Source organism: Thalia democratica, chromosome 8 (assembly GCF_965202585.1).
Source record: "Thalia democratica chromosome 8, ktThaDemo2.hap1.1, whole genome shotgun sequence".
Lineage (NCBI taxonomy): Eukaryota > Metazoa > Chordata > Thaliacea > Salpida > Salpidae > Thalia > Thalia democratica.
Window position 1 is genome coordinate 11,245,854 of NC_139172.1, and position 23,564 is coordinate 11,269,417.

The window sequence follows — 23,564 nt, forward strand, 5'->3', positions numbered from 1 at the left end:
TATTTAGTTAGTTTAACGCTATAACTTTAAAAAAACAATATTAACTTTTGAGGTATTTTTTATAATAAATTTGAAATTTCAGTTTATCTTCGTGAAAACAATCGCTAATACAAAAATTTAACAAGCTTAGTTAAACGTAGAAGAAAAAAAAATCACAACAGTATTCCAGAATGTTAATAGGAAACAGTTTCTAATATGAAGAATATTTATAATTCTTGTATTTTAAGTAAAAATTTCATTGCTTCGAAAAAATAAACTTTTGAAGTTTTTAAAGTACAATTCAATCATACTGTAGTTTTAGTTTTATTTATTTATTTATAAAACATTTTTTGAAACACCACAAGTTAAAGACTTTTTGTAACACAATTTACATTTATTATACTCGCTTATGAAAGTTTTTAGTAATTTCAGTTTTATATATTACCATGAAGGTAAGCTTTAAGATTATATGAGTATGGGTAAAAATTTAGTATCAAGTATTTAAACTAACATTTTGAACGTGTATAAAAATCTAAAATCTCTGTTGTAAAAGAACACTTTATACAAACCAAAAATATTTTTTATATTGAAATTAGTATAAAATTTTAGTAAAAAAAAAACATTTTGATATTGTATAAAAACACAAGAAATAAAACTCATTTAAAACATGATACTTTAGTGTTTAATAGTTTTCCCATCTTTGAGGTGCTACATGCCCACACAAATACACATTGTCATAAAGATGGCCTGCAAAGTCCCTACTTACCTTAGCAGATAATTGCAATCTTACTTGCTGCCAAGGTGGCAAGTTATTAAATCTTATTTGTTCCAACTGATGAGTTGCCTGTTGAATAGTTTTGTGTTATTCGATTATTTAAAACTATGTATTTTTTAATAATCTTTATATTTATAATTAATCTAATATACTTTTTTATGAACGTTTTTGGGGTTAAAACAAAATACATTTTTGTTTTTTTTTGCTTTATATATAAAATTTTATATTTTCGACATATCTAATTGTATTAGAATAATAATACTGAAAAAAAATGTAATATTGCAATGGCTGTTTAAAACTAATATCTAAGGACTGTAATAATATATTGAATACTTGTGCAACAAAACACAAAAATGGTAAATTTGTTTTATTTCAAAACTAACTGTAGTCATTTACTTAAATTGTTTTATATAAACTTAAAAAATATTCATCATTGTCAATAAAAGTAGGCTAAAAAACCATTGAAAAAAAAACTGTCTCATTTCTTTAACATTAAAACAATGAGCAAGATATCTTTAATTTATTGAAAAAATATTAAAACTAAACAAAATTAAAACAAAAAACATAACTAAAATTAAATGCACAGAAACATTTAGAAAATAATATAATTAAGTCAAATCATAAGTTAAAGAAACAATTTGCATTAATTATCCACTATAAAAAACATTATAAAGAAAATATACCAAAAAAATTAGAAGATGCATATAAAGTACAGCTTTTAGAAAAAACCAGTATAAAATAATTTGTATTTTATAAAACAGGGGTGGATTAAAAATTCTATAAAAAGTTATTTTAAACTACGTATTTAAACAACAGGTTAAATAAAAAACTATAAAACAACATGCAATATTCTTGTTATTAAGTTATGTTTAAGGGAATTCTTAATTCTTCGTGTACAGTCGTTATTACAGCTAACTGTAGCTAACTACTATAAGTTAAATAAATAAAGGTGATAATTTGTAAGCTTAGATTTTGAACTTTTATCATATATTTATTATAACTTTTTCAATATATATTGATAAGCCTTGAATTACAGTCTATATAAAATTTATTTACATTTCATTATATTACATTATAAGTAAGTATTTTCCAACAGAATTATTTTTTTTTAATAATCGATAAATATCTCACTCAGTGCTTTTATCTCACAGAGTTGAGACAGTTATTTTCAATGGTTTTATAAACAACTTTTACTTATTACAACAAGTTAAAAACTGTCCGTTTCTAGTATTAAAAAGGAAGACTATCTACATATCATTCATCTTTATCTACCATAAAGACATTTATATAAGATAATTAAACTTGCTTTTGTAGTGCATCAGTTTAAAAAAATTATTTATGTAAAAACCTAATCTTAAATTTTTAAAAATAAATTTTAAATTTTATTAACAATACAATGTTTCACTCGTTTGAAAACGAGATCTTCAGTTGTTTAAAATCTGTAAAAATTTATATAATAACATGTAGGAAGACATTATGCTAAACATTATGCTAAAATTTTCAAATTTACAGAATTTAAAAAGTATTATAAAAGGTTTATTGAGAAAAAAGAAGCTAAATATAAAGCAAACCAATCTATAATTTTCGATATTTAATAAAAACATACTTCCAAGTTAGAAAAAACTCTAACTTAGTTTCGTTAGCTAAAGGTTTTATGAAATTTTTTTTCTACGTTTTTATAAGTACAAGTCTTTTTGTCCATTTTTAGTATAAAATAAAGTTCAAGGTAAAAACAGTCTTATATTGTATAAAAATATTAAAAACATACTGTAATTTTACTTTAAATATGTTTTATAATAAGTAAAATTCTAAATGATGACCAAAATTTTTTTTTATCTTATGAAAGATTTTTGTATCTAATCGAAATTTGATCATTTTACAAGTAAAATTCCTTTAATTTCCAGTTTATTTTAGTGATTTTAGTTCAAAATTCTAGGTTATTTTTAATTTTCGCAAATTCAAGGTTTTTCGCCAACCCTAAAGACTTTTATTAAAGATTTTGTTAAAAGTACACCTGCTTGAAAATACAAAAATTTTTCTTGTTTTAAATAACAAAAAGGAAATCACCTTAGTTTTTAAATTTAAACAAATCAAAAATATATACAAAATGGTGACTAACTAAAAAAAAATTAAAAGTAACGAACCTGACATATATTTTTGACAAATTCACGTTTAGACATCTTATTTTTCACATGAGGACTAGTTAAGTCAACTGATAACAAAATAAGGGCATAGCACAACATCGCTACCGTTTCTAAATAAAGAAAAAAAAAAGGTTCTTAAATAATTTTTTTTATACAACAGTTTAGCAAAAATAAACACACTCACGTACAGTATTGATTATTATATAATAAGCATTATTTAGTATTAATTTGCATATTTTATCTTTTTAGCTGCGATAGTTTTGAAAACTCACATTACCTAAAAAAATATTTTCTTAATTATTTGATGAAATTTTTTTTTAAGTATAACCAGGCTTGAAACTTAAACTGTATATAACAAATTGAACAATAATTATAAAAACTCAAAAATTGTTAAAAACTTATTGAAAACTAACGACATTTCTCTAAGTGAAATTAATAACCGCAGTTCTACGGAGCTTGTATAAGTTGTAAAAAATTCTTTGTTGTATTACTTTTTAACTTATGAAAAATGTTTTATTAGTTTAAAATAGAGAAACCTCGTTAGTTATCAATATTTTAACACTTTTAGAAATAGTTGTTGTATTCCAACGCACTTGTATCGTTAGAATCTTTAATTAACAAAAATTAATAATTTTAAATAATTTAAATAACTTTATACAATTTCGAAATTAAGATTAGTAGTATTGAAATGAAATTAAAAGTAAGTATAATGGAATTAAAGGCATAGGGGAGTGAAACTTTTTTTGTTTTTACTAAATCTAACATTGGTTTTTATACTAAAGCTAAAAATATAAATTATTATTAAGTTTTTATCGAACATAATAATTTTAATTATATTTTGAGATATAGATGTTGTTGAAAAAAAATTTCTATTCGAAAGTATGGACAACAAATTGTTCATTGTCAATATTATCAGAATTTTAAAAATTCACTTAAAATTCTTTTTTTTCTTTATTTTTTGAGCTTAGAGACCTCAATTTTTTAGGAAACGTTCGTTTTATAATTAAAAATACTTTGAATGTTGCAATTTACAAAATGTTTACAAACTAAAACTTTAGATAGTTAAAACAAAAAATATAGGTGTTGATTTTAATTATTTTTTAATTTTTTAATATTGAATAAATTTCTGCATTCAATTGACTTAAATATTAGTAATTAACTTTCTCTGGAAATTTGAAGAACATTTGTTAATAAATGAAGAAGATATAATTTTAATGAAATAGATTTTTTTTTTCGTATTTGGTTTGCGCCTTTCATTAGGAACCTATTGAGCACACTGACTTAGATCGCTTATATATCGAAAATTAATTTGAATATTTTAAAGCTGTTTAAAATGGCTGATAGCTCAAATATAACTTTACAAAATAAGATGAACTAGAATAAAACAAGGTTGACCCCCCTTGTGCCCTTAAAAAAGTATCGAATAAAAATTTCAAACTGTTTTCTTTATATACATATTTTTCTGTTTTATTTAAATTTGGTTGAAAGTTTTCTATACTTTTTAGATAATAAAACAGAGCAACAAATATCAATGGTAAAAACAAAAATTAACGGACTACATATGTTTTGCAACTAAGGTAGAAAACTTTAAAGTTCATCAGACTGTCTAGTAGTTAACATTGATCATGATGAACACATAAAGCTTTATGCTTTAGGTGCAAAGCATATATAAGATTTAGTAATTTCTTTTATATTTATACCTATAATATGTATTGATATCCAACAAAAACTGAAAAACACAGTTTAATTAATTAAATTTCTAGACGGGAAGGTTATGTAGCTCGTAATGTCGTATTTCATCAACTGTTGCCATGTTTTCAGATCATGCATTACTTAACAACTAAACAAACTGCACTACTTAAATAAGAAGTTAATCATCATAAATGATCTTCTTTAAAACAGCTGAAAACGTTTGTAATAAAGTGTCTGATCCTTGAATGAGAGTAGCAGACGCCAAACCTACCTTGTAATGTAGTGTGTAGACTTCTTGACCTCTACCATAGTGGAACATCAGCAAGATTCTAAGTTTTCTAATGCTGGAGTAATGTCAAAGGCACCTCAGCTGATTTGACCAAGGGTTGACGACCGTGGGACCAGCCAAGGACATGGGTTGCCTTCATTCGCAGGTAGTAAGCATTTGAAATCGGGTCAAATATAACCATCGTAGTTGCAGGAAATCGGTTATTTAAATGTGCGCAAGACAAATAAGGTGATCTTATGCTTGCAGGGTTGCCACTCGTTTTTTCCAAAAATTTTCGAGGTTTTCCAAATTTCTTCCAGGCTTTTAATAGTACACATTTTTGGGTCTATTTTTAGTTTAAATTTGAGTTTAAGGTAAGAAACTGTGTTAAATAGTATAAAAACATTGAAAAGATAATGTAAAGCTACTTTAAATATGATTTTTAATAAAGAAATATTTTGATGATGACAAATTTTTTTTATTTATACGATAGATTTTTTGAGTAAAATCAAAATTTTACTACTGAACATGTGAAAATTGTCAAAATTTCAAGTTTTTCTAGGTTTTTTAGAGACTGTTGTTCAAAATTCCAAGTTTTTCCAGTTTTCTTTTTGCTTAAGTTGTCAAATTCCAGGTTTTTCCAGGTAAAGTGGCAACCCTGGTTTGTAATTGATTATGAAAAAATCTGAAAATTGCGTAGCTAAATTAATAAAGTGGGTGGCTGTAATCACTGATTCAATAGTTTACAGAAAAAATTCCGATGGTTGCATAAAATATTTAACAATCAATAGGGAACATCCAGTAGTCAACGTAAAACATCAGATGGTTGATATTAAATATGCAATATTCGATAGTCGAAAAGGAAGATGACAATAGCTGGAATACATTAAAAATAGTCCATTATTTGCATTAGAAAGTATTGATACCGTAATATGTTCGACTAAAATTTAAAGTTCTACAAAATAGAGCAAAACTTATAAAATGACTTTCAAAAGAGATGTGTTAGCAGAATAAAGAAACTAGTCTGCAACATAATGGAAACAATAACTTAATGACCTAAAGAGGTCATTTACTGCCTAAATGAACCAAATTCGCTAGGAAGGAGGTCTTTGACGTGTCCCATGTTTTACAACCTCATATTCGGGAAGAAGCATGATCAAGTGACACACTTAAAGGAGCAACATGGAGAAATAAAATGTTAAAGAGCAAGTACAGAAACTCTTTTCCTACCAAGATTTCATACCTGTCGCATACACAAAGATCCACCTTTCAAGTGTAAGATTTACAGCATGACTTCAGCAGAGAAGGAGTCGATCGAAGTCCACAGGAGCAGGCACACGGAAGAATGGCATTCAGACAATTTTAGGTGTTGTAACGCGTAAACAGGCTAAAAAACCAAAGCATCAACATATTAGAGACGCGAAAGATGACATGGACAGAATGATACAAAAGACGATTCATGACAAGAAATTGCAGAATCAGTTTGCTGCTGGTCTAAAGAAAATGAGAAGACATGAAGGTTATAAGTCACCTCTAGCCGCCAAAGCTATAGACAATCGCGCTCTCCTCTCTACAGTGAGAGCAGATACTCAAAATCTCCCTTCAAAAGTTCGTCCTCATCCAGATACATATAGACCAGCCCAAAAAATTAAAGCAGGAGCAGATATTATCATCTACTTATCAGACATAAAAATGACTATTAGGTCAGAATCCCTTATCCAATCAAATATCTTGGAAATCTATCAGTCATAAATTGTTGGAAGATTTTGGTGACCATTCTGATAATGCCACTACTGGTCAACCATTTACAAGGTAAGTAGAAGAAAAGCACAGTATTTAGGTAGTTGCAAAAATAAATTATATCCACTTACTTAAGGATCATATGCGTCAGGAAGGTTTGAACGTAAAGTAAGCAGTACTAAGTATTAATAAGAAACATATAAAGCATGCCTATATAGAAATATATGACCAAGACAACTTCTAGATACGATTTTTTGTGCATTTTCATAGCTTTTAATAAAGATTCTTATTATCATTTTTTTAAATTTAGTTATGATAAGATTATGTTTAATATTGCTAGAGTTTTGATCTGTGTTAAAAAGTTTATAACTTTTCAAAAGTAGAAAACAATATTCCACTATCTTTTATCAGATTAAAATTTTAAGGACGTTCAATTAAACAAAACAATTATGCATATAATAAAACATTAGTTTTTTTGTTAGTCTATTCATTATATCAGAGTTGTATTTAAAATCAAAAAGGCTTTTAAGGGTATGAAAATATTACAATTTTCTCAAAATTTAGTAACAAAAATATTTCAATTCCATTATACATGTTGAAGTAACCTGACTTAAATTTAATTTCTGGATTGTCTTCACAGTATAATCTTGAAAACTTTTCAATCAAACTCTGCAAATTTTCTTGGTCACTTAAAGTAGGAGCTTGAATAGCATTGAAAAACTTTCTAAGAAAATTAAAAAAGCTTAAAATTCATATACATGATGTTATATAATAATCATATGATTTAAAAAAAAATTATTTTAGTTAAGTTAATACAAATTAGGATCAATAATTACCTTAATGCATTTGGTAGAAATTGTTTTTTAAAATTCTGAAGTTTTATAAACTCGTCTAAAACTCCTTTCCTGCAAAAACATAAAATAGTAAAAATTACATTAAGTTTTAATTTGCTTAGAGCTAATTAATAAATCAACAATTATCAAACTTTAAAAGAAGAAATACTAAAATATGCTTTAAAAGCATGTAGAGTAGTATTTGGAAAAACAACGAAATCGATGTGACTATTAATAAAGGAACAATAAGTTTAAGTTTCACAAATAACTAACTATTCGGATTTTGTTCTGTAAAGCAAAATTGAAATAAAAAATATTAAAAATAACCTTTAGTTTTACATTTTAAATGTTTAATAGTATCTTTGAAATGTTTTTAGATAGCTAGTCTAAAATACATTCTGAACACTTTGTTATGTAGTTAACTTTTTTATAAAAAAAAAAAAAAACTTTTAAAAAGTTTAGCAACTATAGTTGTTGCCATAGATCAAACTGAGAAAAATTTCCTGAATGTTTACTATAATTTTCCTGAATTTTCTAAATCAAACTCTTAATTTAAACTTATTCTAAAATACATAATCAAACACTTGAAAGTATATTAAGCTTTCATTTTAATTTTTATACAGGTTAAAAACAACAGTTTTTTTTTGCTGAATTCAATCACTTAACTTCCATCTGTGTATGATTGATGTATTCGCAATAAACAGCTCTATCAGCAAACTATTTGTATTTCTATTTTATAAACACATGGAAGTGTGCTTACCACAGATCATCAATACTAAAAAGCATACAAAAACTGCTTGTTCAACTTGTCAATAGAAAAATTTTGCAGTTTTATAAAGGATAGTTTATTAATTTTTACAAATGGATCTACAGATCCAGTAGATATATTATTTTCAACAATCTAATAACTTTTTTACAAAAGTTTGAAAATTATATTTGATAAGCTTTTTAAAAGTTATACTTTTTTTTAAACTAGTTCTATACTCTTTAAGATTTTTTTTTAATTGAAATGTGCTTTTAAAAGTAAGGTGTGTTTTACTTATCAAAAAAAGTTAAGGGTTGTTGAAGATAAATAAAGTTCAATATACAGAAGAAATAAGTCTTAGTAAATTAAAAGGTTTGTTAACGACCAAATAAAATAATTCTAAAAATACCTTGTATTGAGATAATTTCTCACTTGTTGCCAGCATAAGCGATTAGTAGAATGAAAAAACTTTGCAATTTTACAATCTTCATTTTCAAGAACATTATTGTCAATTAAGTATTTCACTCCCTAAAAATTAATCATGTAGACACCGTCTAAGTCAATTTTATTAATTAAAACTCTTTAGTATATAATTTTTAGTATTATATATCGTAAGTTAGTATTTGTAAAGATTTTCAATATAGCTAAATAACTACTTCAACAAATTATTTTTTTTTTTAATGTATCTGCGGTTAACTTTTGTTTTAAAGTATAATTTTGTTAACTATTTAATAAACTTATAAAACATTAAATGGTTACTACTGTATTCATCATCAAATTAAATTATCTACGAATCAACTCATATAAGATCAGGTAAATATAATACATTTTTACTTTTTTTTATAAAAAGTAGTAGTTGAAGGTATATGATGAATTCTATTAAAAAACAGCTTTTACATTTCAAAAGTCCGATTAACTAGTTTTCTTTTCTTTTTAACTTTAATAACCTATAATTTGGTATTATAACCGTTCTTCGAGCTGTATTTACATAAGTCGTCGTCATACATACTTATAGCAATTAAATAAAAGTAAGTATTTTTGTGAATATTAAGAGAAATTTTGTATTAAAAAAAGAATCATTATTTTCATTGGCTTTCAGCTGTCAAACTATTTAATATTTGAACTAGATAACTTTATGCTAATAACCCAATGAACTAATTTCAAAATTCTTATACCAACCCTTATTTCATAGTATTTTTCAGTATTTAAAATAACTTACAAATTGTTATTGTGAATCCTTAAATTTTTGAGCTTTAAATTGAAACAAACAACTAAAGTAAAATTTTATGAAGCTTAATAGTATTTAGCGACTATCAATTTTGTTTAATCAGTCTATTATATGGTTCAAAATTGTAAAGCATAAACTATAACAGTAACTCTGTTTAAAAAGGACATACTGATTATATTTGTAATTTACTCATTAAAGTTTATAAAATAATATTATATATATACTTGAGATTAAACTTAAAAGAAAAAATACTTTAAACTAAATAAAAGAAATTTTAATTTACACAACTATAATGATTTAATGTAAAAAAACATACTAGCCTCAAGCTATAAAAGTTAAATTGTAAATATTTTTAGAAGTAAATATTCAAGAAAAATTTTTCCATTTAACAAAGTTTTAAAAGATTATTTTTAGTTCAAAGCACTATTTATATATCAAAATATTCTTTTATATTGATTTAAGGCCATAGGGGGGGTAGAAGCCATTTTTTGACCAAAAATAACATATAGACTTATATTATAGTAAATTTCATAATCTTTCAGATGCTCTTTTTAGATTTTAAAAATATTTAGAAACTTTTTTTTATGACCGGTTATATAAAGGGTTGTCTTAATAAAGGGTATATAAAGGGTAACTTTAAAGCCGTTTTTCTCGAGTTTTTAAAAACGGGCTTTAAAATCTATCTTCTCCTTCATTTTTCAAGCAATCTTCTTCAAACTTTCAGAAAATATTCCTTACATTATGAGAAAAAAACGTTATTTGTGAATTTTAATAATTAAAAAAAAAAAAAATTTTATGACAATAATTAAAAAAAAAATGATTTTTTATCAAAAAATTTTTTTTTTCAAAAAATAGGTATTTTTACTTGAAATTTTTTAAAGTCACAAATAACGTTTTTTTGTTATTGTATAAAGAATAGACTGTGAAAGTTTGAATAAGATTGCTTAAAAAATGAAGGAGGAGATATATTTTGCATTAGTCTTTTTTCGCCGTTTTAGTTTTTCCTTCCCCATAAGGAACCTGTTATGCGGCCGGACTTTGGCCGGTCATATCTCAAAAACTAATTCGAATTTTTAAAAACGGTAAAAAGCAACATGAAGCTTAGTAAAAACTCTATAAAATAAGATCAACTTGTAAAAAACATGGCCTACCCCCCCTATGGCCTTAATTAAAACAAGTAAATGTAAAACAAATCATTAAACTAGTTTAATTTCCTTTGTACATAACAAACTATGGTTTAATACATATCAAGAAAGAGCGGTTGTTAAAAAAGAACTTTTGTTTACTTTGCTCAGGAGTTTTAGAAAAGTGAAACAAACTAGTTAAGAACATCAATTTTTTTTTGTCAAAACTAAACTAACCCATTCAGGTTTATTATTAAATGTAAGACAGCCTTCGTCTAGTAATAAGTATAATTTTTTATATGAACGTTTCCACTGTTTGTATGCTGAGCAATAACCCCATGAAGACTTGCACAACCTGCAGTAAACAAAAAAAAAAGGATTTTAAAATACTTTTGTTGTTTGTTTTATCTAAATTAAATACTAAACTTTAAATAAATACAAGTTACAAATTTTACTATTGGTAAATTTTGTTTATATTGAATAAAAATCTATGTTTTATTTAATCTTTTAAATAAACTTAACTAACTTTTAAAGACAGTTACAGGTTATTAAAAACCTTCATAACAATTTATGAAGGTTTTACTTAATAATTCTTAATAAAAGAAAGAAAGAAAGGTTATATTTAAGTAAATTAAATGTCTGAATTGGAAATAAAAAGTATCATTGAAAACTGCAAAGTTAGTAAAGCAACAAAGGAAAGTTTGCTACAACTAGGAAGAAAGAATGATGCAAAATTTCAGTCAATGGAAAAAGAAATCCATAACTTGAAAAGTCAGTATGAAACAAAAATCAAGGAACTTGAAATCAGTATCCAGAATACACAAAAAACTCATGAGGAGGTCTACAAGAAACAAACTACAGAAAAGTCTCTTGATCACAAAATCAGTTCACTAAATGAAAGTTCTATGAAATTTAAAACAGAGTTCTGCAAAAAGTTTGATAATTTTGAAAAGAAACTTTCAATGTATGCAGAAGCATCAACAAACTCCTTTCAAAAACAACCAGACTTTATTAGTAACATTGACAGTAAATTGTCACTAGTAACACATCAAATAAATGCTAAAACTGAGAGGAAATTGAAAGAAAAAAAAACTTGAAATGTAATAGTATTTAATATTCCAGAAAACATTAGCAATACATCAGTTTATACGGTAGAAAATGCAAAAAATGACCTGAATAAAATACAAAGTTCTCTAGGTTCCAACAAGATAGCTGAAACTGAATTAAATACATTATACCGTATCGGTAAATACAACGGCAATAAAACGAGACCAATAATTTTGAAGCTACTGACACAATCTAGCAGAAAACGACTGTTGAGTCTAAAAAACCTTAAAATACAGCATCTGGGAAAACAAATTAGTATCTACATTAATATTGATCGAACAAAATCAGAGATGGAACATTTTAGAAAATTGAGATTTGAACTAAAACAAAAACAAGCAGAAGCTGAAAGTAAAAATTTGAACATGAGATACGTTATAAAACAAAACAAAATAGTTGAAAGTACTCAACTGCCCTTTCGGTTTAACGCCCAGGATCTCTGGGCCTAATAAGTCTAGCTTAAACACTGACATGCATCTTAAGTCATCTAGTTTAATCTTCAATTGTTCTAATACTAAGGCCTCAGGCACTGTTTTTTCTAATAGTTTAACCTCTAGTAGAGATTTATTTTTAAATGTTTCATATACTAATATAAGATCTATTTTAAACAAGATAAGCTTCATTGAATGTTATATGTGTACACATAATTTAGATTTATTTTTTTTTACTGAAACATGGTTAAATTCAAATGTTATTGATTCAAATTTTTGTCCTCTAGGGTATAATATAATCCGTAATGACAGAATAGGCAGGGGAGGAGGCGTTGCTGTTATATTTAAAAAAAATTTAAAATTAATTGAAGTAAAAACTAATTTTGTTTCATCTGATGGTTTTGAATTTTTGTGTTTTGATTTGATTCTTAAAGGACTCAGATTGAGATTTTTATGTGTCTACATCCCTCCAAATTCCTCTAAATCTCTAGCTGTTGTTTCAAACATGATCGACTTAATCAGAAACCTTATTCCAAAACAGTCTCCTTTTTACATTTTAGGTGACTTTAATTTGCCAAATATAGACTGGAATATCCCAAGCACAACCTACAATGACTGTCACAAATGTTTTATTAAATTTTGTTCAGATAATCTCCTTACACAACTTATTGACTCACCTACCCATAAGAACGGTAATATCCTCGATTTACTGCTTTGTAATTATATGGCATTAGATAGAGTTAAGTTTCATTTGGTTGATTCACCTTTAACAAATATAAATGATCACAATGTTATTTTGTTTGGGATAAGTGTTCACAAAAGTAAAAAACCATCTCCTAAATCACTCTATCCAGATTTTCGTAGAGCAAATTTTGAGAATATTAATAAATTTTTATCAGATATAAATTAGAAAGTTCTTTTTAACAACTCAAAAAATCTACAAATTTTTTATGATAAATTTATCAAAACAATAAACTTTTCAATCAAATAATTTGTGCCTTTGATTAAACAAGACAGAAAAATGAAAACATATCCGTCTGATATAAAAAAGTTGTTAAGAGAAAAACTAAAACTCTACAAACAATGTAAGTTAGATAAGCAGATGATAGAAAAATACAAAACTGTATCAAAAAAATATGAAAAAGCAGTGAAAGTGTTCAACATAGAACATGAAAAACGTTTTTGCCAAAACACAAACTCAAAAAAATTCTACAGCTATGTAAAATCAAAGCTCAAGTTAACACCTTCTTTACCTGTATTAATTAATGAAAATAATTTTCCAATAATATCAGAACTTGATAAAGCCTCTTTTTTTAACAGGTCCTTTCAAAAGGTATTTATTAAAGATTGTGATGACAAAAATTTTACACTTGTTAGTAAAAAGTGTTTGGAAATGAAAACTTCTTCATAAGCAATGATGAAATAATTAAGTCTGTTAATCATTTAAAAGATAAAATAATCAGAACGCCTGAAAACATTCCTTCATATTTTATTAAACGTACTATTTATTCCCTAATTCTTCCAATTTCACTAATTTTTAATTGTTCACTAGCTACATCCTCTGTACCAAACCAGTGGAAAGTCTCATATGTCATACCAGTGCACAAAAAAGGTAGTAAGTACAACCCTTTAAACTACAGACCCATTTCTTTAACAAGCAGTTTTTGTAGAATTTTCGAACATATAATTTCTCTAAAAATACTTGATCACCTTTTTTTAAATAAGCTAATTTCACATAAACAGTTTGGTTTTCTACCTAATCGATCATCTAGTTATCAACTGTTGAATTGCTTACACTCATGGTTGGTTTCATTTCTAAGCAATAAGTCAACTAAAGTTATTTACACAGACATTCAAAAGGCTTTTGACTCTGTATCCAATTTTAAACTAATAAAGACTTTAACTCAATACAAAATTCATAAAAGTTTAGTTAGCTGGTTCAAAGAGTTTCTTGAAAACAGAACCCAAAAAGTAGTTATTGGTAACACTTTTTCAGAGTCTTTACCTGTTTTCAGTGGAGTGCCTCAAGGAGGGGTTATTGGCCCACTTTTATTTATAATTTATATCAATGATATAGCTTTAGAAGTAGATGTCGATAGCAACATAAATCTCTTTGCAGACGATACAAAAATTTTTAGCCATTCTAACTCAATTCTACAAAAATCTTTGGATAAAATTTATCATTGGCTAAAAGAAAGAAAACTAGTTTTAAATCCTAGTAAATGTCAGGTTCTAAACATTCAAAAAAATACATCTAGTATCACTTCTGAATTTAGAATAAACAACATAAGGTTACCTTCAACTAAAGTGTTTAAAGATCTGGGAATTTTTATTGCTGAAAACCTAAAATAGAACCACCATATCAATTACGTTTATCAAATTGCATCAACTATTTCTTTTAAAGTTTTAAAGAGTTTTAAATCTACAGATATATCATTCTCAAAAAAATTTATCTCGTTTACATTCGTCCTAAGTTAGAATACAACACACCAATTTGGTCTCCATACCTGAAGAAAGATATTAACCATCTTGAATTCATTCAAAGAAAATATACAAGAATAGTCTTCAACCGTTGTAACATCTCATACACATCTTATTTTGATAGACTCTCAAAACTTGGTATTAAGTCTTTAGAGTATAGAAGGATTGAGTTTGACTTAATTACTTTTTTCAAACTGATTAATAGTGAAACTACAATTAATTTACAGTCTATTTTTGAACCTCATAAATGCACTTATTTACTGAGAGGTAACAGCAGAAAATTTACATGCAGACATAATTTCAATAATAATGTTTGGCATAATTCTTTTTTTTATTGTTCAGTTGAATTAAGGAACAAGCTTCCAAACGAATTAGTTTCTTGTAAAAAAGTTGAGCATTTTCGGTTAAGGTTAAAAAAGTTTGATTTAAATAAATATTTTGTTAGCAAAATTCATAAGTGATTTTTTTGTTGTTGTTATTTCTTCATTAACCACTGGTTGTATTTGTCTAATTTGGTTTAACCTATAGCTTTATTTTATTAGCGGCGCCTTTCCTCTGTGTAACAAAACCTGTTCCTTAATACATAGTTTATTGGGCTGTTAAAGTGCTAGAGGCCTTAGGTTCTTAAGTTTTGTTTATAGTCAGTGTTCTCAACATTTATCAGCTACTACGAAAGTCCAACAAACGCTGAGTTATCTGAGTATTAAAGATTTGAAAGTAAATATGAAGCAGGCTCTTCTAAGAAAAATGAAAAACGTTGTTCATATAAAAGCGGTTCTAGTTATACGAATATATGTGAAACAAGTTGTATGGATAAAAGTTAAGCCGGTTACTCAAATGAAAGCTGAACCAGTTGTTCAAATAATGTGAAGCCAGTCGTTCGAATGAAAGTGAAACCAGTTTTGGAGTGAAACCATCTGTTCGGGTGAAGTTGAAGTAGGATATTGTTGTTCTCTTTTCGGAAGCACCGGAATTATAAATTTTGTGTTATAATTTTTGTGTTTTTATGTTAATTTTTAAACTTTAATTAGTTAAACTCTGTTTTTTTTTTTCATTTTTAATGTACAATTTTGGTTTATTTTTGTCTTTTTGTTGTATGTCTTTCTGTATAAGTGGCCTAGGTTTTGATGCCTGGGTCCTTCGTATGACAATAAACTTACAATAATAATTTTACCTTTATAAGGAAACTAAAATAACATCGCTGCTTAAAATTCTTATAATTACATGTTTTAACATCTGTCTATTTAACTACTAATCGTGTATATAGTTTTAATTATCGTCTTTAACTTTTATCAGTATAGTACTAACAAAGGTATTCTAGTTATATTTTAACAGAAAAGCTTATTTGAATTTTGAAAACTCGATTAGCAACAAATAGCAACAAGTAAGAATAATTGAGTTGCAAATGAAACTTTATGCCATAAATATTTTGATATTGTAATTTGCTTTATATCAAACAATTCAAAGTTCTCAACTTAATTAGCTTTAAGGGGATTTTTATATATTTTATATTTTTACAGTTTATTATAATAAAAACAATGTTTTACTCTTATATTTGGATATATGAGATCTTCCTTCCATTTCATAGCCCAGTTGAAGTATGTTAATCCGTTAACACACAGAAACATATGTCAGTATAATAAAAGAAGGATACTGTATAATTTGTTATTATTATATATTCCAGTGAAGTTATTTTGGATTTTTTGTTAACAAACACTAAAAATTATATTTTGAATAAAAATAAGAGATCATCAGTTGTTACAAAAAATCTTATTCAAAGAGAATCTTTAGAAATATTCTATTTGAATAAGATTTATTTGTAACAACTGATGATCTCTTATATCCAAATATAAGAGTGAAATAAATATTTTGAGGAAGAACATTGTACCTTGTTTGATTTAAAGGTATTTAGAGGGCTAAGACACCTAAAATATAAAGAGTAATGCCATAGAGTTCAATAGATTCCTTGTGTAAGGAAAAAAATTAAAAAGCAAAAATATCATTCTTATTAAAAATTTATCTTTTTCTAATTTTAAAATATACTTAAAAAAACAAATATATTGTAAACTAAAGACTTACAATAAATTTACAATATTAAAAGTTTTTTTTTTTTGTAATTTTTAAGAATTTTAAAAAGTGTAACTAAACGAGTGCGTAGATTCGCAAGAGGTGACTGTAGCTAACTTTATTTAGTAGTCAAGTATTTTGATAAAATATTGTTTGTTTAAGAAAAGTTAACACAATTAAACTTATTATATTTGTTAAATGTCATAAATAAAGGCATGGTTTCCTAAAGTAAACAATATCACCCCTTTTGGATGACTAAAACAGGTCAATGGGCAAAAAGAAGAGGTGGTTGTATGTTAGTGTTAACTTTATTTTAGTGTATGTAGAAAATTTCTAGTTTTTCAAGTAGGGTACTTGTTCAATATGACAATAGAAAAATTTTGCAGTTTTATAAAGGATTTTTAATTAATTTTTACCATTTGAAGGCTTTGGATAATAAGGAATTTTGTAAATTTAAACTGACAAAATCTGACTTTTTTTGAAACTTTATCAAATTTCCTGACATTTTTTAAAACTCCCTATTTTTTCCTGACTTTTGTCATTTTAAAAAAAATTTCCTGACTTTTCCTGATTTCCTGACCATGTGGCAACCCTGCTAAAAGGTGTATTTTTAAACCTAAATTCATGTAAAATATTAGGACTTAAAAAAATAATACTAAAATAATAATTATAAAGTAAATGAAATCTAATCAAGTTTTTGTAACTACTATTATGTAACTTATACTTATAAATAAAATAAAAAAACTATGGTAGGCATCGTATACTACAAATCTTAAATAACAAAAACTTTTTGTTTTACCAACATAGGCATTGTATATACTTTAAAAGTTGTTGGTTATTTAAAATATTATTTAAGACACCTACACCACAATCTAAAACTAACTTTTGCCACAAAAATTCATCACTAGCAAGATCTGACCAAACACATGAAGCTAGACACAAATCTGTGGCATTTAAATTGCGCAATATCTGTATGAATATATCGTAAATAAATTAATTTAGTAACATAAACTTTATAATTAGAAATAATTTTACAACACTTATAACTACATATAACTTCTTGAATGTATACTTTCTGAATATAGTTTTTAAATGACTTATTTAACTAAAATCAAAATATGGTCCTTAGACCGGTGGTTTTCACGGTGTGCAACCTTGCACAGAAAATTCATTCTGGGTTACATGAAAATTTTAGGTGCTGAGACATGCACCAATTTTTTACTGTTGTGGAGAAAAAGAAGTTTTTATTTGTTTTAAGTTATATAATTTTAGGTAAATTATTCTATTTTTTCTATGCATGGTGCACGATTATTTTAGGGCATAGGGGGGGGGGGGGTAAACACCCTTTTTTGGTTTTTTATCTTATTTTATATAGTTTTTACTAAGCTACAAGATGCTTTTTACAGATTTAAAAATTTCAAAATAATTTTTGAGATATAGCCGGTCAAAGTTGGAGGCAACAATAGGAACTTTATGGGAGGCGCAAACTAAAACTGCAAATAACTAGAAATCACTAAAAATCTATCTCCTCCTACGTTTTTTGAGATAACTACCTCAAATTTTTAGGAAATGTTCCTTGCAATATTTAGAAAATTCTGTCGGAACAGAATTTGAAAAAATTAAAAAATAAAAATTTTATATAAAAAATAAACAAAAAAAAACATTTTTTTTTAGTTTTTTTGTTATAAAATTTTTATTTTTTAATTTTTTTAAATTCTGTTCCGACAGAATATTCTAAATTTATCAAGGAACATTTCCTAAAAATTTGAGGTAGTTATCCCAAAAAACTTAGGAGAAGATAGATTTTTAGTGAAATAGTCTATTTTTGTCGTTTTAGTTTGCGCCTCCCATAAGGTTCCTATTGTTGCCTCCAACTTTGACCGGCTATATCTCGAAAATTATTTTGAATTTTTTTAATCTGTAAAAAGCATCTTGTAGCTTAGTAAAAACTACATAAAATAAGATAAAAAACCAAAAAAGGGTGTTTACCCCCCCCCCCTATGCCCTTAACTTCTATAGTTTTTAATATCTGTTAATTATCTATTCTAATGAAGATTTTATCAAAATATTTTCTATACTACTTTAATATTATAAGTTACTTAAAAAGGCACTTTTTATTCTTGGAAAATTTTCAATATTTTTTAGACATGGCTAAAATAAGTTACAAAATATAATAACCTTTAGTAATTTTGAGAGCTCTTCTTGATAAATACTTTTTGTTATCATAATATCATTTATATGACCTACAACCTCTTTTTTATGTATCTATCTTTTTTAGTTATGACAAAAAAAATAAGAAATTTTAATTTTTTTAGTTGAATTGTCATGTAACGTTTTTTAGATTTCTTTTTACAGTCATCAAATAAATGTAAGAATTTTTAGTTAACTATCTATAATAACCATGAAAATCGGTTAGCATCCTATAATATATGAAAAATCGAGCTTAAGATTTATTTGCCTCAATAAAAACTCCTGGTTAAATTTTTTTTACTAATTTTTAAATTACTATACTTACAAATTGTTTTTTTTAAATTAATTATTATAATGTAGTCTTAGAAGTTGTTGTGTAGAAAAAAAGTCTTCTGCAGGCCACAGTTATTAGAAATAATTGTAGTAGTCAAAAAGTATACTAATTTAAATCAAAATATGAATAAATAAGCAATGATAAAGCTCTAGTAATTACTTTTTATTAAACTAAGAACCTAATTATGAATTTTTACTTTACTTTTTCTACTGTTTTGAAGATTTTTTCAGCTGAAAGGCACAACACAGTTTACATACTTTCTCTTTGAGGGCCAAACTTGTGCCCCTGCCCACAATTTGCCAACCCCTGTTCTAGAAGCTTTTCCAACCATATACTTTATCTTTTTAGTAACACTAAATGAGTTAGCTAGAATGAGTTTGTGGCAACCCTATATGGTTTTGCAATATTTACCTAATTTTAATTAAAAATATTGTTTGTGTAAATTTTAGCTTTAGTATCTAATAACTGATAAAGTTTTGAACAAAAGTATTTAATTTTTTTTTTTTTTTTTTCAAAGTAAAGTAACAATTATCAAAATTAGTACCATATAAAGGGCATAAAGGGGTTTGCATTGATTTTTACAAGTTGAACTTATTTTGTTTTATCTGAATTATCAGACATTTTTGACTGCTTAGAAAAAATTCAATGCAATTTTTGAGATATAAGTAATTAAAGTCGGTTTGCTCAATAGGTTCCTAATAAAAAAAAGATTATTTTATTAAAAACCTCTCTTCACTTTCATTTTTTAACAAATCTTCTTCAAATTTTACTATTACTAAATTAAAAATAAATTTTATTTAGGATTATTTTTTAATTTGGAAAAAAATATTAACTATTAAACTTTTTTAAACTAAAAAAATTTTTTTTAACTAAAATTCAAAACTATTAATATTTTTTAACTCATAACATTAAAAGTCTTCTAAACTATAAAAGAAACGTTTCCGGAAAGTTTGAGGTTTCCAGCTCAAAAAATGAAAGATCAGATAGATTTTTATTCAATATTTACATTCCTTAGAAAATAGACAATGAAAAAATTGCAATCTATACGTTTGTATTTTAAACTTTTTACAAACATTAAAATATTTCAAAAGTTAATAAGTTTCTTTAATTATGTAAAAACTGGCTTGTAATTTTTATTTCAAGCTTTCATATAGGAGTCAATGATATTTTTTGTATATTAATGCTAGACCCCCTCCTATTCCCTTAAAACTTTTCAAGAATACACCACACTAAATACAAAATAACTTAAAATATTTACAACATAAGAAGATCTACTAAAAATTTGTTACTAATAAAATTAGTTCTAATTTTCATTGAAAAAGAATTACCTAATTAGTGTACAACAAGGTTGGCAGCCTTTTATAAGCATTTATAAGTAAAGGGCGAACTTTTATAGAAAAAGTTTCTCAGCTGAACTATGCAGAAAAATTCTGACCACAGTTACTTTTAAAATGTGATAATTAATAAAAAAATACCACTTTAAACAAAAAATATGACAAAATATGAAATAATGAATTAATAATATTTTATCTAATGAACAACAAAAAATGTTCTGAAAATATTTGGTCTTAGGACCTAGTGCGCAAAACTTCTTTTAGCTATTGGATCACACACCACTTGTATACCTTTCAATGTCTTAGTAGTCGAGGAAAATAATTAGTAGTTACGTAATTAAGAGCCTAATTGTTTGCTTAAATCACAAAAATATTTCTTAACTGTTTTATAAAAGTGTATATAAAACCACTGTTTTACGGTTTAGTGACCAGCCATAGTTTGCCAATCCCTGGTGTTCAAATTAAAATTTACTTTACTATATTAATAGAACTATCAAGTTAAATTAAAAAAAACCTGAAGTGCAAGTTCTGGTGGTAACAAATGCAAATCAACAAAATTGTTAAACTGTGTTTGGGAGATTTGTGGATTTTTACTCTTTATCAACGTTTTCAAACTAAATGATACTGCAAAAAAAATTGTTTAAGAAAAACAATTAAACAACAAATTAAGTATAAAAAATGTTAGCAATTTAGTAGTGCAGGGTTGCCACTTGTTTTTTCAAAAAATTTCCCAGGTTTTCCAAATTTTTTCCAGGTTTTTAAAAGTACACATTTTTGGTCTATTTTTTGTTTTAAGCTAATTTCTATATAAGAAACTGGGTTTAATAGTATAAAAACATTGAAAAGATACTGTAAAGTTACTTTAAATGTGTTTTTTAATCTAAAAATTTTTGATGATGACAAAAAAAAAATATTTATATGATAGATTTTTTGTGTCAAATCAAATTTTACTACTTAAAATGTTAAAATTATTAAAAATTCAGGTTTATCTAGGTTTTTTCATCAAAATTCCATGTTTTTTTTCAAAATATCTCAAATTCCAGGTTTTTCCAGGTTATTTATGCCTAAATTGTCAAATTCCAGGTTTTTCCAGGTAAAGTGGCAACCCTGGTAGTGTCTTTCTATTTTTAAAATATATTAAACTAAGTAAAACTAGTTCTAGGAAAAAATACACAAAATATATTAACAGCATTGCAATATATCTAACATACCTTACTGTAAAATAAATTGAGCTAATGTACTAAAAATAAGGAAATATGAAAGACATGTCAATGTTTTTAAACTAATAACAGGTGTTCTTTAGACTTATTGGGATTATATTCTTACTGTACAAAAAACTAAAATTACTTAGAAACCAAATCTAAATTAATCAAAACATCATTTTAATGTTAGCATTGTAAAATTGTTTTAAATAGTATAACTACATTGAAAAGATAATGTAAAGCTACTTAAAATGTGTTTATAATAAATAAAGTTTTTATTGATACAGTGCTTCCTCACTTATACGGTCATGTTAGGCAAGCTTTTTTTGTAAATAAGGCCGGATAACAACAAAAAATAAATTGTTTTCTTCTATTAATCTACCTCATTTATACTATACAATGAATATAATGAAAAGTACATTTTAATATATGTTTATTAATTTTAACTTTCTTCAACAAACCAAATAATTAAAACAGACAAAAATTGATTAAAACAAAACTTTTTAAGGTTGAAAACAATTTATTAAAAACAAATTACAACCTCATTGTAAACTGTTTAACTAGTATCAGAACTCTTTCTAAAAAAAGACAGATTAGGGGTTTGTTTGACATAACTTTTGTGTTTCTTAGCATAAAACTCACAGAATAGAATATGGTGAAACACTTTTTTTGAGTTTTTAGTTTCTTCCGGCTGGTTGTGCACTGGTGCTAAGTATGTCCTGGCAACACTTTTAAATACAACCCAGTATCATTGCAATTAAAAAATTGATGTTTAGAGTATCCCTTAGTTTAATATTCTTATATTTGTATGGCAGGAAAAAAACTAATTCAAGAACAAGTTTAATTTTTTAAGAACTTTCAAGTTATTACAAACCGCTGGCTTAGTTATTGAAAATCAAATTAGACATGTACTTATAAAAAAGCATTGATTCCAGTTGAATTATATAAATCTACTTCTTGGCCAGATTAGCAAGGATAAGCAAGGGTTGGACAAGTGAGGAAGCACTGTACAAAAAAAACTACCTACATTATATATTTTTGTATCTAATCTAAATTTAATTACTTTATAAGTAAAATTAGCTTAAAGTTCCTGGTTTTTTAATGATATTTGTTTGATACCAAAAACCATGATATTTTTTATCTAATAAAAATTTATTACTTAAGATAAATTCTCCAACATTCTATTTTTTTTGTGATCTTTGTTTATTTTTCTCTTATTTATATATTTTCTAATTTTAGGTTTTTTTCAGGATTCCAGGTGTTTTGGCAACCCTGCTGAAATTAAGAAATAAATTCAAATTATCCTTAGACGTCATGAGTTTTACAGAGATTTTCTTAAATTTCAAAATATCTGGAGTGTGTGGCAACCATATAAAATAGAAAGTTTAGATACAAGCAATAAGCATGTTTTTCTTAAATAGATTATTCCTGTTGAAATGTTAATTGTTGCAAGGGAAAGAGGAGCTATCACATGTCTTTTCACTTTTAAACCTCACAAGTATGTAAAAAGAATTAAAGTTTTCAAATTAATAACTATAAAGGAAAAAGTGTTATTGAACAGAAAATATTTAAACAATAACTTAGTTGATGTAGTTTAAAACTTGCTTACATTTACTTTTAATGCAATTGTCTTCATTGATGGTTTCGTATTCATTTATTGGTATCAATCTTCGGAGTGCCTTCTGACCCATTGTTTATTTGGATTTATTTTAACATATTTAATATCTTCATACTGAAAAATAAAATTTTCTGTTTTTTATAGTCAAAATGTAAATAAAATCTTTCAAGCACTGAACATAACATTGAAAATTGATAGATAAAAATGTTTATAGTAAAAAGGGTTGATGAGTACGAAAGGTCCACACGCATTTTAGTTTTTTGTGTCAGTTTAGT

General features: G+C 25.8%; 1 protein-coding gene across 2 annotated transcripts; it reads right to left on the minus strand.

The window, feature by feature from the left end:
• LOC145841872 (F-box only protein 8-like) lies at nucleotides 1-23,405 on the minus strand. Of its 2 annotated transcripts, none has more exons than XM_082949163.1 (9): nucleotides 23,281-23,405; nucleotides 20,984-21,093; nucleotides 17,495-17,580; nucleotides 10,766-10,883; nucleotides 8,586-8,704; nucleotides 7,435-7,503; nucleotides 7,204-7,322; nucleotides 2,899-3,008; nucleotides 1-823 (listed from the first exon to the last, which is right to left on the minus strand). In XM_082949163.1, exons 1-9 carry the CDS (start codon nucleotides 23,360-23,362, stop codon nucleotides 662-664), a joined length of 975 nt encoding a protein of 324 aa, XP_082805289.1. In that variant the 5' UTR covers nucleotides 23,363-23,405; the 3' UTR covers nucleotides 1-661. The 2 variants fall into 2 exon arrangements, with proteins under 2 accessions (XP_082805289.1, XP_082805290.1); XM_082949164.1 differs by having other exon boundaries at nucleotides 20,984-20,997; nucleotides 23,287-23,399.
• Nucleotides 23,406-23,564: the final 159 nt, after the last annotated feature.

Excerpts from the sequence above, each read along its gene's own strand:
- LOC145841872 (XM_082949163.1), bottom strand. The coding sequence starts at position 23,362 with ATGGGTCAGAAGGCACTCCGAAGATTGATACCAATAAATGAATACGAA. Across the intron at positions 21,094-23,280 it reads CAATTGCATTAAAAGTAAAT|TATCATTTAGTTTGAAAACG; the intron begins GTAAGCAAGTTT and ends TTTTTTTTGCAG. Across the intron at positions 7,323-7,434 it reads TTTCTACCAAATGCATTAAG|AAAGTTTTTCAATGCTATTC; the intron begins GTAATTATTGAT and ends TAATTTTCTTAG.